The sequence below is a fragment of the Trichosurus vulpecula genome, chromosome 3 (genome assembly GCF_011100635.1).
Source record: "Trichosurus vulpecula isolate mTriVul1 chromosome 3, mTriVul1.pri, whole genome shotgun sequence".
NCBI lineage: Eukaryota > Metazoa > Chordata > Mammalia > Diprotodontia > Phalangeridae > Trichosurus > Trichosurus vulpecula.
This window is the reverse complement of record NC_050575.1, coordinates 321,834,811-321,848,772: the sequence shown is the minus strand read 5'-3', so window position 1 is coordinate 321,848,772 and position 13,962 is coordinate 321,834,811. Positions and strand designations below refer to the sequence as shown.

At 39.7% G+C, this 13,962-nt stretch overlaps 1 protein-coding gene across 1 annotated transcript; it reads left to right on the top strand.

The window, feature by feature from the left end:
* The first annotated feature begins 13,045 nt into the window (after nt 1-13,045).
* Nucleotides 13,046-13,485, top strand: LOC118844576 (biogenesis of lysosome-related organelles complex 1 subunit 2-like). Its single transcript, XM_036752485.1, has one exon. It carries the CDS (start codon nt 13,158-13,160, stop codon nt 13,455-13,457), a length of 300 nt encoding a protein of 99 aa, XP_036608380.1. The 5' UTR covers nt 13,046-13,157; the 3' UTR covers nt 13,458-13,485.
* Nucleotides 13,486-13,962: the final 477 nt, after the last annotated feature.

Here is a 13,962-nt window from a genome sequence, read left to right as displayed (position 1 = left end):
TCTTCCCCCCCTTTTTGGGGCCACTTCCTTCTCCTTCTGACAAGGTTTTCAATTAGCAGCTTGTAGAGGCCCAGCCTGTGGTCCTCCTTTCATGCAATATGCATAACTTAATTCCCCTGAAGGGGATGAAACAGTGGTGGTGGTAGGGGGAAGGTCTTTTGGATTGTCATTATATAAACATACTGTGTGTACAGGAGAGGCAGTCTGAAATGAATGCCTCTTCTCAACTTATTGGGAATGAGAGTTTACTTGGGAACTGACCCTCATAGAGATGAAAGAAGACTATTATAGCAGGATGTTGAGGCCATCCTGTGCTGCTCAGTGAATTGCTCTGCTAAAATATTTTTTTCAATTGAACATATATAATAAATGGGACAGGATAATGTGCTGGGTCCTGCTGGTGCCGGGAAAGTAATTTCCTCCTATTTTGAAGTTGTATTAACTCTTAGAGATCCCCAGGGTCAACTCAGAAAGTGGCCCATTCCACTGGAGGTTGTCTTGTAGCCTAGAATAGTTAATATCATTCCAGGAAGGAAACCCTGTGGCTCCTCTTTCACAAGGCAGACGTTCATTGGTCACTTCAGGCCAAATGGAGATTCTGATGGCTGGTTTCCCTCTCCAGCCAAGCCATGAGGGTACCTCACCAAGAGGTCTGGTACCCTTCTCTCTGTCCATTGCAAAAGGGCAACAATCCAAGGAAGAATACAGCTATCAATACAGTCCCTGTCAAACTTCAAATGTTTCATATTTCCTACCTCACTGTTTCTGTTCTAATATTGATTTATTTAATTCTGGGACCATGACATCTGTGTAAAAGATGATAGATAAAACATGAATGTTGAGACCTAGATTTGAAATGCTGGAGAGAGGGGGCAGGGCTTGTTAAATGGAATCATCACAGGCCTTTGAAGCCAGTGCAAGAGGGTTTGTGTTCTAGATGGGAATTTCTTTTTTTTGTTTTCCATGTCAAGAATTATCGACACTATTTCATTTTGATTTGTACCAAATACATACAGAGTGCTGTGTACCTTGGTTGTAGACTAGGTACAGGGAAGATTGGAGATCAAAGAGGTGAGCAGGGACCTCTTCTCTCACATCTCCCTTTCTTTATAGTTTGAGAAACCTTTGAGGGGAGAGGAAGAAGAGAGTATGGGATGGGAAATAAGAAATAGGATTTGTTTTCTCTGGGGAAAAACGCACTAATAACCAGGTGATTCTGGAAGGACTTTAATAGTTCATTTACTTAATCAATCAATTCACTAACAAGCATTTTTTAAAGCATTCACTACGTGCTAGGCACAATGCTAGGTCTGGGGGATACAAATACAAAATATGAAATAATTTGTATATTCTATGGGGGGGACAACAAGTACATATGTGAGAACACACAGAATAAATATAAATATAAAGATAATAAAATTAAATTTAAGGTAGTGAAATTGTGTGCTATTGGGGGAGGTGGCACTAAGTGATCAGGAATAGCTTCATGTAGAAGAGGGTGCTTGAGCTGTGTCTTGAAGGAAGAGAGGGTTTTATGAGGTAGGAGTAAGATAGAAGTGCATTCCAGTAATGGAAGGGATGACCATTGCAAAGATTTGGAGATGGGTATGGAGCAACATGTGTGAGGAGCAAAGACCAATTTGATTGAATCAGAGAATGGGTGAAGGAGAGAGACAGGCTAGGGCCAGGTTGTGAAAGGTTTCAAAGGTTAAACAGAAGAATCTATTCTATCCCAGAGGCAAAAGGAAAGACATGGTAGACCTGTGGCCTTTGGTAGCCATGTGGAAGATGGACTAGAAGAGAGAAAGCCTTAGGTCAGGGAGACTCAAGTAGAAGTAGGCTGCAACTTTACCTAAGGATTCCACATTCAGTTGGCATCAGAATTTCAATCTAACCATCTTTGTTCCTTTTAGAACATGTTAAATTTCTGGATTTTTTTTAAGGCTACAAGAGAAGAAAACATCTTTTCTTTCTGAACTAAGTCTTCTTGGTAAGTGGTTTTTGGAGATTAACTGATTTTACACAAGATAGCCTAGCGGGTTTGAATCAGCTTGCCTTGTGCGTACATTTATTTTATAGGGACATGTGAAAACAGGCCCCTTTAATACTCAGAGCTGGAGCCTGCTCTCAGCTCTTTGGCTGCCCATTGCCAACAGCACTCTTGGTATGCACATTCACACACACACACACACACACACACACACACACACACACACACACACGCCTGTCAGGTCATTAGCAAGATCGAATTACAGAGCCCAGCTCAGTGCATGGAGCCCTCTTCAGTGAAGTGTTCTAGTTAAAGACGCTGATGGGAACAACACTGAGAGGATCTGAATGAAAAATGGTCTCTGGATTGAAGAGTGACCATGAATCCTGATGATGTTTTCTTTGGCAACATTCTCCAGCACACAATTCCAGCCGGTCAGGAGAGTGAGGATCTTTCTGTCTGGGCAGATCTGCCTGCTCTCCATGACTCTGATATCCACGGTGCTGATAACCATCCTAACACTAGCTAATTATGAAGAGACCAAGGGAAAGCTCCCTGCTGCCCAGACCAGGCTGATCCTGGGGGTGGGTGGGGGTGGGCAGTCCTTGGTGGGCTTCAACATGGCAGGCTAGTAAATACACTCGATGTTGTGAACTCTGTACATAAAAGGAAAAGTATCACATTTTCTCCAAATTCTTGAGGAAATTGCTCTCATATACAACACCAGTGTTTGGCTGTGTGACAGAGACAGAATGTCGTTAGCATGCCATTACCAGGCCATAAAAGTCTGGTGGGGGCTGCCTACTCATAGTTTTCAATCTTTTGGGATCCTTCGGGGGTCATTCTCCAGGTCAGGTTTGTTTAGTCTGTTCCATAATGGTGTAAAGTGGACTTGAATGTTTAGCCTACCTAAATAATACACAATCTGTTTGATACTTCAACATGCCCCAGTAAGTTGTATATATGTTTCACTTTCCTATATTCTAAGCCGAATTGTATTTCATTGTTAATAGAGGGTAAATTGTTTCTAAAAACAACCTCATCTTCCTTTCAAAAGCAGAGGGTGAGAGAGACTGCATTTTCGGGGAGAGAGACTGCATTTTTGGAGAGTAGATACATGCTCCCTAAGAGAATCTTAGAAACCCTTATTTTAATTTTTTTTAAAAAAAATTTATACTCTCCTGCTTCCACTTGATATTTATTTTAAAGAAATTTATCTGATTAAATATGAAAGTTATTTTAAAAAATCCATCAGCTCATGATTCCCTGTAGTTTTCTAAATGGATTGTCCTTTCTTTGATGCCGAGTTCTCTGGGCTGTTATGCATAGTGGGGGCAAGAAAGGACATAGTCCTATCTGAAGTGTAATACACTTCTGAAAGTGTAATAGCTAGAATTTCTATAGAGCCTTAAGGTTTGTGAAGCATTTTACAAATGTTGTCTTATTTGATCCTTGCAACACCCCTGGGAAGTAGGTGCTTTTATGATGAGGAAGCTAAGGTAAATAGAGGTTAAGCGATTTGCCTCTAGTCACACGGCTAACAATCATCTGAGGTCATACTTGAACTCAGGCCTTTTTGATTCCAGGTCCAGCATTTCTTCTCTTGCACTGCCTAGCTGCTGCTAAGGAATACTGTGTTACAAGTCACTTTGAGTGCCTAAGAAATAGCTTCCACTGAAAGGTGGTTGTTACAATGCCGGATAGTTTCCCGAACGCAGAAGCATTCTGTTAATACAAGGTCTATAGACGCATGGAATCATGGGATCAGAGATTTAAAACCGGGAGTAATCTTAGAGGCTGTGTAGCCTAACCTCCTGGCTTTACAGATGAGGAGACAGAGGCACAGAGGATGTAAGTGTTTGTTCGAGGTGTTAAGATAGTTTAATAATAATAATAATGATAAAAGTTAGTTTTAATAATAAAATAATAATTTGATAACTTTAATTACTAAATTATTAATTATAGAATTAATAATCAGTAAAACTAGCATTTATATAACACTTTAAGGATTGCAAAGCACTTTCCATGTGTTATTTAATTTGATCTTCACTCTGGGAGGTAGGTGCTATTATTATCCCCCTTTTGCAGATGAAGAAACTGAGTCTGAACAAGGTTAAATGATTTGCCCAGGGACATGCTGCTAGTAAGTGCTTGGGGCAGGATTTGAACTCAGATTTTCCTGAGCAGGTGGGGATTCAAACCCAGGTCCTCTGATTCTAACTATCATATTCTTTCCACTGCATGGCACTGCATTGCCTTTCGTCTTTTCTTACATCCTTGCTCCTTTTTCCAGGAATATTTTATGTGCAATTAACTGTGCTATAACTGTTGTTAGGTACCCCAGAGTGATGATTAATTCTGGGAATTTGGAGTCAGGAGGGAAGAAGTATTAGGGGGTGGGATAACTTAGCTATTCCACCAGAGGTTAGAGATGCTGGCTTTGCCCAGAACAAGCTGTGTTTTAAGACCCATAGGCAGTTTATTATCAGGAAGAGGAGCTTATAGAATCTAAGCCAATCAGAGCGAGCAAGATGAAGATAGAACTATCTCACCTGGGGCAATTAATCATCTATACAATAAATCAAATTATATGAACCCAAATGTGATGGAGTAAAAAAAAAATAAACAAAAAACCAAAAACTGATTTCTTGTGTCAGTTCCGTCCCCTGATACCAGCTTCCTAAATTCCAGAGAAACCTCTTTAGAATTATCATTAGAAGATTATCTTGTGATCTAGGTTTAACTGTTAATATATCATTCAGGGTTGGTTTTTTTGGTTTGTTTTTGAATGGAGGAGGGTCAATATTGGTGAAAGGGTGCTCATAGCAAGGAACTCTATTATTAGTAAATAGGTTTATAAGAGTTAAGATAATTCTACCCAAAAGCCCTCCTCTTCTACGTCTTAGCTTAAATTTTATATGGAATCTTGTTTGATGTCTTAGAGACAGATTTTCTTTTCTTTTCTTTCCTCTTCTTTTTTCTTCTCTCTCTCTCTCTCTCTCTCTCTCTCTCTCTCTCTCTCTCTCTCTCTCTCTCTCCCTTTCTTCCTTTCTTTCTTTACTGTTTCAGTCCTTTCTCTCAAAGCTCCTTATCTTTCAGCAGAGGTTCCATTATAGCGACATAAATAAAACGTGACATAAAATTATACAGCTCCGTGTAAAGGAGTTTAAGGAAAAAAACTCTTTTACTGCAGGTTTTATGGTTTCACCGATTAGTTATTAGATTTTTCTCCTTTTTAATTCTATGTCCTGCACGCATGTTCTGAAAGGTTTCTTCCCCCTCTTTCATCTTGGATCAATAATATTGCTGTGGAATGTTTAGACATAATTTGGTTGGATTTCTTGCTACATTAAGGCATTTAATTATAACCTTTCATTTGATTTGGGCAAAGCAATTCACAGGGGAGAGAGGCAAGGACTTGGGATTGTTTTTTAAAGTGAAAAATGTTTCGCATCACCTTATTAGCACCAACTCTCACAAACTGCCCAGAGGTGGAGGCTGTGCAATGCCGCTCTGCCTTCGGCTCCAAGCGGATAAATCCCGAGGTTTTTTTCGTTTCCTCGTTACTTTCCAAACATTCCTGGGGAGTGAGAATAACAGGGATTTGCTCCTGCCAAAACTTAATCATGCAGAAAATGTAAAATTGAGATCAGGGCATAGATTAATTTATAATGGGGGTGCTCCAGAGTAAAAGGGCAGCGATGTCAGAAGTTGAACAATCAGTGAGCTAGAGTCTAGACCGCTGCAATTTGAGTCATTTAGAGGAATCCTGTTCAGTTTTCAGCTCTGGCTTGGGCTCTGTTCTTTTTGGGAGGGGATGTGTATGATGTCATTGTTTCAAGCATGTCACAGTAACAGCATTCTGCATTTTGTGTTGGCTATAGGTTTGGCCCAGGGTACATGGCAGGCTCAGTTGATTGCTACTTTAACTTTATTCAAGCATGGATGGGCTTTATTTATGTTGGTAAATTTCAGGAGGTGGCCAGCAGTGACAGCACAATAAAAAGACCTGAGAATGATATAGTTGATAAATCATTTTTTTTGCCAGGTCTTTTTAATTCAGGAAAAAAAAAAACACCATTGGGTTTTTTAGATCCCTAGATGCTAGGTGGAGAGTCTAGTAGCAAATACACACATACATATACATACACATATACAAATATACACACTTACACACATATATGTATATATACAGACTTTAGGAAGTTAGACTTCTGTTTTTGATTGTGGCTGGGCAGAGACCTAAATAAAAATTTATCTTGTCAAAGCCTATGGGTGAACAAGAAACAAATAAAGGAATTTTATGGCATCCCTGAAAGGGAAATAAATAGTAGGAAAGCTCTCTGCGTCCTATAGATATCTTTTGGTACAGTATGAGGCCATCTGTTAGTGAGAGCTCATTACTTTTTAAAAAATTACCTTTAATGGGCCACTTATTATTGTCAGAGAATATTTCCCTGGTCTAACGTAATAACATTTAATATCCAATTAAAAGCAAAACCTAGGCTCCTGATCCAATAGAGAGGGAACTATTTAGGAATGAAGACACAGTAGCTGCACATAAGTAGTGAAATATGAATACTAAGGCCAGGGGATTTTGTTTTTCCTGGAATCAGTGTTGACTTTTCTGTTAGAATCAGGGAATGGGAGGATGGGGAGAACAATTCAAAACTTCTCTTATCCTACTAAGTACAGTACTTCATCACAGGAAGCCCTTTCTGGAAACCCCCAGGCAAATTCTCCACTTCCTTCTCCTGGGAGTGTGACCAAATACACAAGTTAAGATTTAGACAGTTCTCATAGCTAGGCTCAGAGTTAACTGACTCCAAGCTGAGAGTTTTCAGAGAATCCTCTTCTATCTCTGGTTAAAAGGTACTTAGGATATGAAAGGAAGCAGATGCTCATTGTATAGGTCTGTTTTAGATGACAGAAGAGGAACAATAACCTGCAGTTACCTTCTTTAGCCTTTAAAAAGTACACCTTCTTCATGGAGAGACAGTGTGGTGCAAAGGATAGAGGGAAGGGATTGGAATTGAGTCTCCTTGATTTCATATCTTGCATCTGATGTTTATTAGTGATATGATCCTAGGCAGAGGTTCTCCAACTGTCAAGCTTCAAGCATCATCCATACAAATTAGCATAAATTTTGTGCTATAAATTGTCAAGACATGATCATCCTGACCATAAGGATATCTCATATCAGTTTAATAAGTGTGAGTTGGGGAAACAGGGATGCAAGTGTGTTTAGGAATGGAAGAGAGAGTATTTTATCACTCATTCCATAGGATCTTAACTCTCAGTAGTTCTCTTCTTTGGTGCCATGTTGTTAATATTTTGTTGATGGCACTTACATATTAGCATGTTTTATATTGTTGGTATCTTCCTGTGCCCTAGCATTCTTGTCTTGTCTTTTTCCCCTCACTGGGAGAATTTCTCCCTTTAAATGTATCTTTTGGATTTTTCCTTAGAAGCATCAGCCTTTGTTCAAGTTGGCTTTGATTTTCTAGTGTTCCTGGAATCTGGTTCTTATAGATATAATGCTATCTTTGCTCTGGGACTCTGGTCATGATGAGAATGAGTCACCTAGTCTATTGAGATAGGTACCTAGTCTTTCTACTTCAACTATTGCTTTACTACTCAATACTCAAATGGATCTGTGATCTCAGATTCAGCAGTTCCCTTCAATGTTCTGATTGCAACTCATCTGTGCCTACACATCCTACAAGACTCTTGTTCATATCCTCCTAAAATTTCACCACAAAGGAGGTGAGATAGAGGGTTACATACAATATACTGATGTCTTTTTCACTTACTCTGTACATCATGTGGTATCATCAGAGGGCTTTGGCCACCCACTTGCCATCCCTCATTTTCTCCATGTCACCAAACCATCTCTTTCTATATGTACAATGCCTTCAGGACATCCTTTACTCCTGTTCTTCAGAGCTTCTCAGTGATCATATGTTGCAGCAAGCTCACACTCACCATGTACATTTCCTTTGTCCTCTGTCTAATGCTCATTTTTGGTTCTTTGAAGGTAGTTGCTAGGTACGTACAGCATTGGTTGAATGTTTGCACAGAAAAGATAAGCCTTTGCTTGGGAGAGTTTGGGCTCAAGAAAGGTGCTTTGCAATGTTTCAAAAGAAATCTAGCCTTCTCTTTTCTCTTCGTTTTCACCTCTAGCACCAGATCATTGTCTATGCATATTTTCTGTCCCAGATGTACACACAGCTGGACAAAGTTCATAGGGTGTCTATTCAGATACATGTTGAAATTTCAGCCATGAACATTCTTCATCTGTTTGGTCTTTCCTGTGTAGTTGGGAAGATCAAGCTCCTTTGAGTGATTACAGATTATCTTTCTGGAGGCTCTGGGTTATCTTGGGGCACAAGCAGGAGCATCTGGAGAACCTCACTATTCCCAGGGAATGCCTCCTTGTCCTGGACTCCATTCTGTACCTTCAAGAATACTGTTAATGATCCCGTAATTTCTTTACTCAAAATCTTGCTCCTCATTGTCTCCTGATTAAAGTATAAACTGTTAATCATCTTTTTTTGGCCTACCTTTCCAACCCTATCTTTGTTGTTCGGTAATTCAGTCATGTCCAGCTCCTCATGACCCTGTGGACCATATCATGCTGCTACTACCCATAGGGTTTCCTTATCGAAGATATTGGAGTGCTTTCCATTTCCTTCTGCAGTGGATTAAGGCAAACAGAGGTTAATTGACTTGCCAAGGATCATGCAGCTAGTATCAGAGCACTGGATTTGAACTCAGTTCTTCCTGACTCTAGGCCCAGTACTCTATCTACTTTGACACCTAGATGATTAGCCTTATCTTATACTACTATGATTCACATTCTCTGTGTTCCAGTTGAATTGGATGCCCTTTCTTGTTTTTGTTCTCTTTGCCTTTATTCATGCTCCTATGCTTGGAGTGTTCATTCCCCGTAATGGCAATCACACTGGCAAACCCAGGGTGGCTGCTGGTGCAGATTCTTTTATCTGCTTTACTAAGGAAAGATAGCTGTTTCAGGGGTCAGCAATCTTTCTTTTTTTTTTAATCACATAAAATACAAACACAGGACATACAAAGAAGAGAAATAAAGACCAACAGACAGGCCTCTACTTCCTGAATCAAAGCTTTATATCCACTACTGAATTGAGAGAACCTTTACCTCTGAGGAGGAGTTGGAGAGCTCTGAACATACAGCCACTCAGAGTCTCAACCAGGGAATCACAACATCTTTCTCATAAGTGAGCCCCCAAAGTGAAGACTCACCTCTTGGAATATACACTCTTTAGGCTCACTGCCTAATTAGAAATTAACAAAAGGTATGTAAGCCTTCCTACAAGAAAGCAAGCTTCTCTTAATGGGCTCCACATGAGGCCTATTGATGAGTAGGGAAGATCTTATTCCATTAACCTTATGCTCCCCCCAACTTGATATTTTGAAGTCTTTCTCTTCACTCAAATTCCTGTTCATGTGCCACCTCATCTACGAAGCCTCTCCTAGCCTTTCCAGGTGAAAGTGATCTTTCCCTCCTCAAATTTCTCCTTGCAGTTTTAAAAGACCTCTCTTTTATATTTATGTTATTCTTCCTTGCATTATAGCTCAAAAGTACATGTATTTTCTTCCTATTTGATTATAATCTTGATAAAAGGTTTTATATTATATTTATCTTTTCACATATTTATAAATATAACTTGTCTTCCCTGAGGGATTGTAAGCTGCTTGAGAAGATCTGTTTAATGTTTTGTCTTTGTACCTCTAGTACCTAGTACAGTGCTTGACAAAGAATGCCATTTGTAAGGTTAATGGGGAATCAGATCTTCCCTTCCCATCAATAAGCCTCATGTGGAGCCCATTAAGGGAAGCTTGCTTGCTTGTAGGAAGGCTTACACACCTTTTGTTAATTTCTAATTAGGCACTGAGCCTAAAGAGTATGTATTCTGAGAGGTGAGCTTTTGCTTTGGGGGCTCGCTTATGAGAAAGATGTTGTGATTCCCTGGTTGAGACTCTGAGTGGTATATGTTCAGAGCTCTCTGACTCTTCAGAGGGAAAGGCTCTCTCAGTTTAGTGGTGGATGCAAAGCTTTGATTCAGGCAGCAGAGCCCTGTCTGTTGGTCTTTATTTATCTTTGTATTTTTTCTGTGTAATTAAAGAAGATCATTGACCCCTTTTAAGTTGCTTTCCTTAGTAAAGCAGATAAAGGAACCTTCACTAGCAGCCATCCTGGGTATGCCAGTGTGGTTGCCCTTACACATTTAATTGTGCTTCTTGACTTTTGATTGATAGACATGTGCTCTCAGAACCTAGTTTAATGCCTTCAACTTAATAGGCAATCAATAAATGTTGGTTGATTGAGTGAGCAAATACTTCTATTCTAACCCTTACCCAAATTGTGAGTCCGATTTACAATACTCCTACCAAGTAGTGATGCAGCCTCTGCTTGGTGACTTCTATTGATGGGTAGCTTAATACCCCCTGAAGCAGCCCATTACTACTTTTGAACAGTTCTAACTAATAAGAAAAGGGGCAGCTAGGTGGCATAGTGGATACAGCACCAGCCCTGGTGTCATGAGGACTTGAGTTCAAATGTGGGTTTGGACACTTACTAGCTATATGACCCTGGGCAAGTCACTTCACCCTCTTTGCCTCAGTTTCCTCATCTGTAAAATAAGCTGGAGATGGAAATGGCAAACTATTCCAGTATCTTTGCCAAGAAAACCTCAAATGGGGTCACACAGAGTCAGACATGACTGAAATAACTCAACAAAAATAAAATTATTAGGAAAACTTTTCTTATATAGAACTAAAAGTATTTTTTTTAAATCTCACCCAATAGAATATGTTCTGTCTTCCAAGGCCAAGCAAAACAATTCTATTTCCAATTCTTTACCCACTGAAGCACCCACTTGCTTTCTTCCATATGAAAGCCTTTCAGATATTCGAAGTCCTTTTTCAGGGCTTTTCTTCTCCAGACAGTCTTAGTGGAGCTAACTGTCCAACTCTATATGCAGGGATGCTTCCAGCATCCCTTCTTTTGGATCTACTTCAAGTTGTTAACATCTTTCTCAAAACTTAACACCCATCATTGTATACAATAGTCTAGTTTTGTCTGACTGGGGAAAGTATGGCAGGACTATTGCCTTTTTTGGGTTTTAGTAACTGTTCCTCTATAAATGCAACCTAAAATAACATGTATGTTTGATGCTGCTTTATAGATGTCAACCTTCTGCTACCATGTTGAAATTCTGGACATTTTGGCATCTTGACATTCTGAGATATTGGGCAAATTGTTCAAATGTTAGAAAATGCTAAGAGTGAGGGACAAGTGGTAGCCCTCAATTTGGTCGTATCTTGGACCAAATTTGGACTATGTCTTGGACTTTAATTTGTAAACCTAAACACTAATTATGTTATACAACCTCTCTGTCATCATGGTTGATCAGTCCTAATATAAGATTTAGAACTTGATTTGAGTGAACTTAGCCTGTTCTTTGCATAAACAAGTATACTTCATCTTATTTTCAACCTGGAGGCCATTAACTAATGACAAGAAACACTTATTATGTGCCTAACTTGTGTCTAGCTTTGAAATGTGAAGTATGATCCCATCCAATGGGAAGCTTATATTAATTGGGGGAGATAAGCCTTATGTATATCCCCTCAAATTGCTAAACTCTCCATACCCTATGGCCAGAAATATTACTGTTATGCCTATACCCACAAAAAAGTGAAACAGAGGAAAAGGATCCCTAAGTACAAAAATATTTATATCAGTCATTTTCATGGTAGCAAAATCCTGGAAAACAATGAGATACCCACCTACTAGAGAATAGCTAAACTATGGTGTATGAATGTAATAATATTATTGCACCATAAGAAATGATAAATTGGACAGTTTTAGAGGAAGTTGGAGAGACTTACAAATTGATGTAGAGTGAAATGGGCAGAAGTAGGAGAACAATTAAACACTGATGGCATTATTAAGAAAATTGAAAATCATTAGAATTGGGATCAATGAAATAACAAGTGACATATTTTTTGGACATGGTCAATGTGGGAATTAGTTTTTGTTGGATATTTGTTGTGAGGATTTAATGTTTCTTTTTAAATTGTTCATTGTGTTTGAGGAAGTAGGCAGGAAGATACATGCATATAAAAATAAAAATGTCAAAAACCTCATGTATATAAAAAATAAGTGTTGGTAGGCAAGACCAACCAAAAGACAAACAGAGTCAGTCCCATCTCAGACCATTCCTATACTAGTGACATGTTAGCTGATCAGGATATTTCTATTCCTCTCACTGAAACACAAAAACTTTTCCCAGGGCCAGTGACTGACTGGTTGTGAGCCCAGCATGACTATATATAATAATTAATAATAATAATAAGCTTGAGAGGCCCAGTTGTCTTCTAGAGACCTACTTCACTATTTACCAGCAGTTGCTTTTCTCTACTGACTTGCATTCTAAATTGAAATGAAGAGATTTTTCTTGTGATAAAATAAAGAGCCAGATTATGTGGTTTCAGGAATTTAGAGAAGGGAGAGGCCATTGGGAGGCTAGAAGATTTTGATGACTAGTTAAGGTAGAGTTCTAGGTGTAAGAGGGGATTGTGGGAGCAAAAGCAAGGGCAGGAGCAAGGAGAAATTCCTTGACCTCTACTTGAAACTGAAGATATTCAACGTGCTCTCCTTAGGTGAGCTTCTCTGACCCCTTGTTTCTCATTCCACATCACCACCCTCAATATTGTTCACATGGAAGAGTTGATTTTATCCATTTTATCTGATCAGGACAGACTATAACAGGGCTATAATTTTTCTTACTGTAGACTAGAGAGTCTTAACCTGGGGTCTCTGAACTGAAAAATTTTCTATTTGATAGCTGTATTTTAACATCATTGGCTTCCGTTGTAATTTTACATATTTTATTTTATGCTTTTAAGAATGCATACTATTCCCCTTTTCTCCCTTCCCTTCCACTCCTGCTCCTCTCCCTTCCCCTCCCTTTCCCCTTTCCTTTCCCCCTTCTTCCCCATCCCATCCTTCCCTCCATCCTTTCTCCTACCTCCCTTCCCTGGCCTAGACGATGCCGTGGTGGAGACGGCGGAGGAGGCCACGGAGCCCGCCGAGGCGGACATCACAGGGCTGTGCCAGGACATGTTCTCCAAAATGGCCACGTACCTGACGGGCAAGCTCACAGCTACCAGTGAAGACTATAAACTTCTGGAAAATATGAACAAACTGACTAGCTTGAAGTATCTAGAAATGAAAGATATTGCAGTAAACATAAGTAGAAACCTAAAGGACTTAAACCAGAAATATGCAGCACTTCAGCCTTATCTGGATCAGATCACTCTAATTGAGGTGCAAGTAGCAGCTCTTGAGCGGGCAGCTTACAAGTTGGATGCATATTCAAAGAAACTAGAAGCAAAGTACAAGAAGTTAGAGAGGCGATGAAAGAATTCTTTAGCACAGACTTTTAACTACAAGAGCATTTTATTAGAGCTGAAATAAGTGGGATAGAACTTATCACTGTGCTTCAATTCCTAAAAAGAAGCAGTGCTGCTGATCCAAGAAGAATCCCAGCCCCCACCTCTGGTTGGATGTGTAACTCAGGCCACCCCCACCCCCACCGTGTTTTCCTAAACCTGTACTCCCCAACCTCATCTTAATCGAGTGCTTCGTTGTGTGCCCTGGACCAAGGCTCAGAAATCAGGATCAACCTTGTCTAGAGCAGACACAGACGAGAGACTCTCGTCTCCCTGTCTCCTCCCTCCCTCTCCCTTAGGCCCTCTCACACCCACCCCTTTCACAACCTGTTCTTGAACTTAAATAATAAATGCCAACATATGACCCTGAAAAAAAAAAGAAAGCATACTATTGTTCAATTGGGCAGCTAAGTGGTGCAGTACATGGAGTTCCAGGCTTGAAAGACTCATCATCTTGAGTTCAAATATGGCCT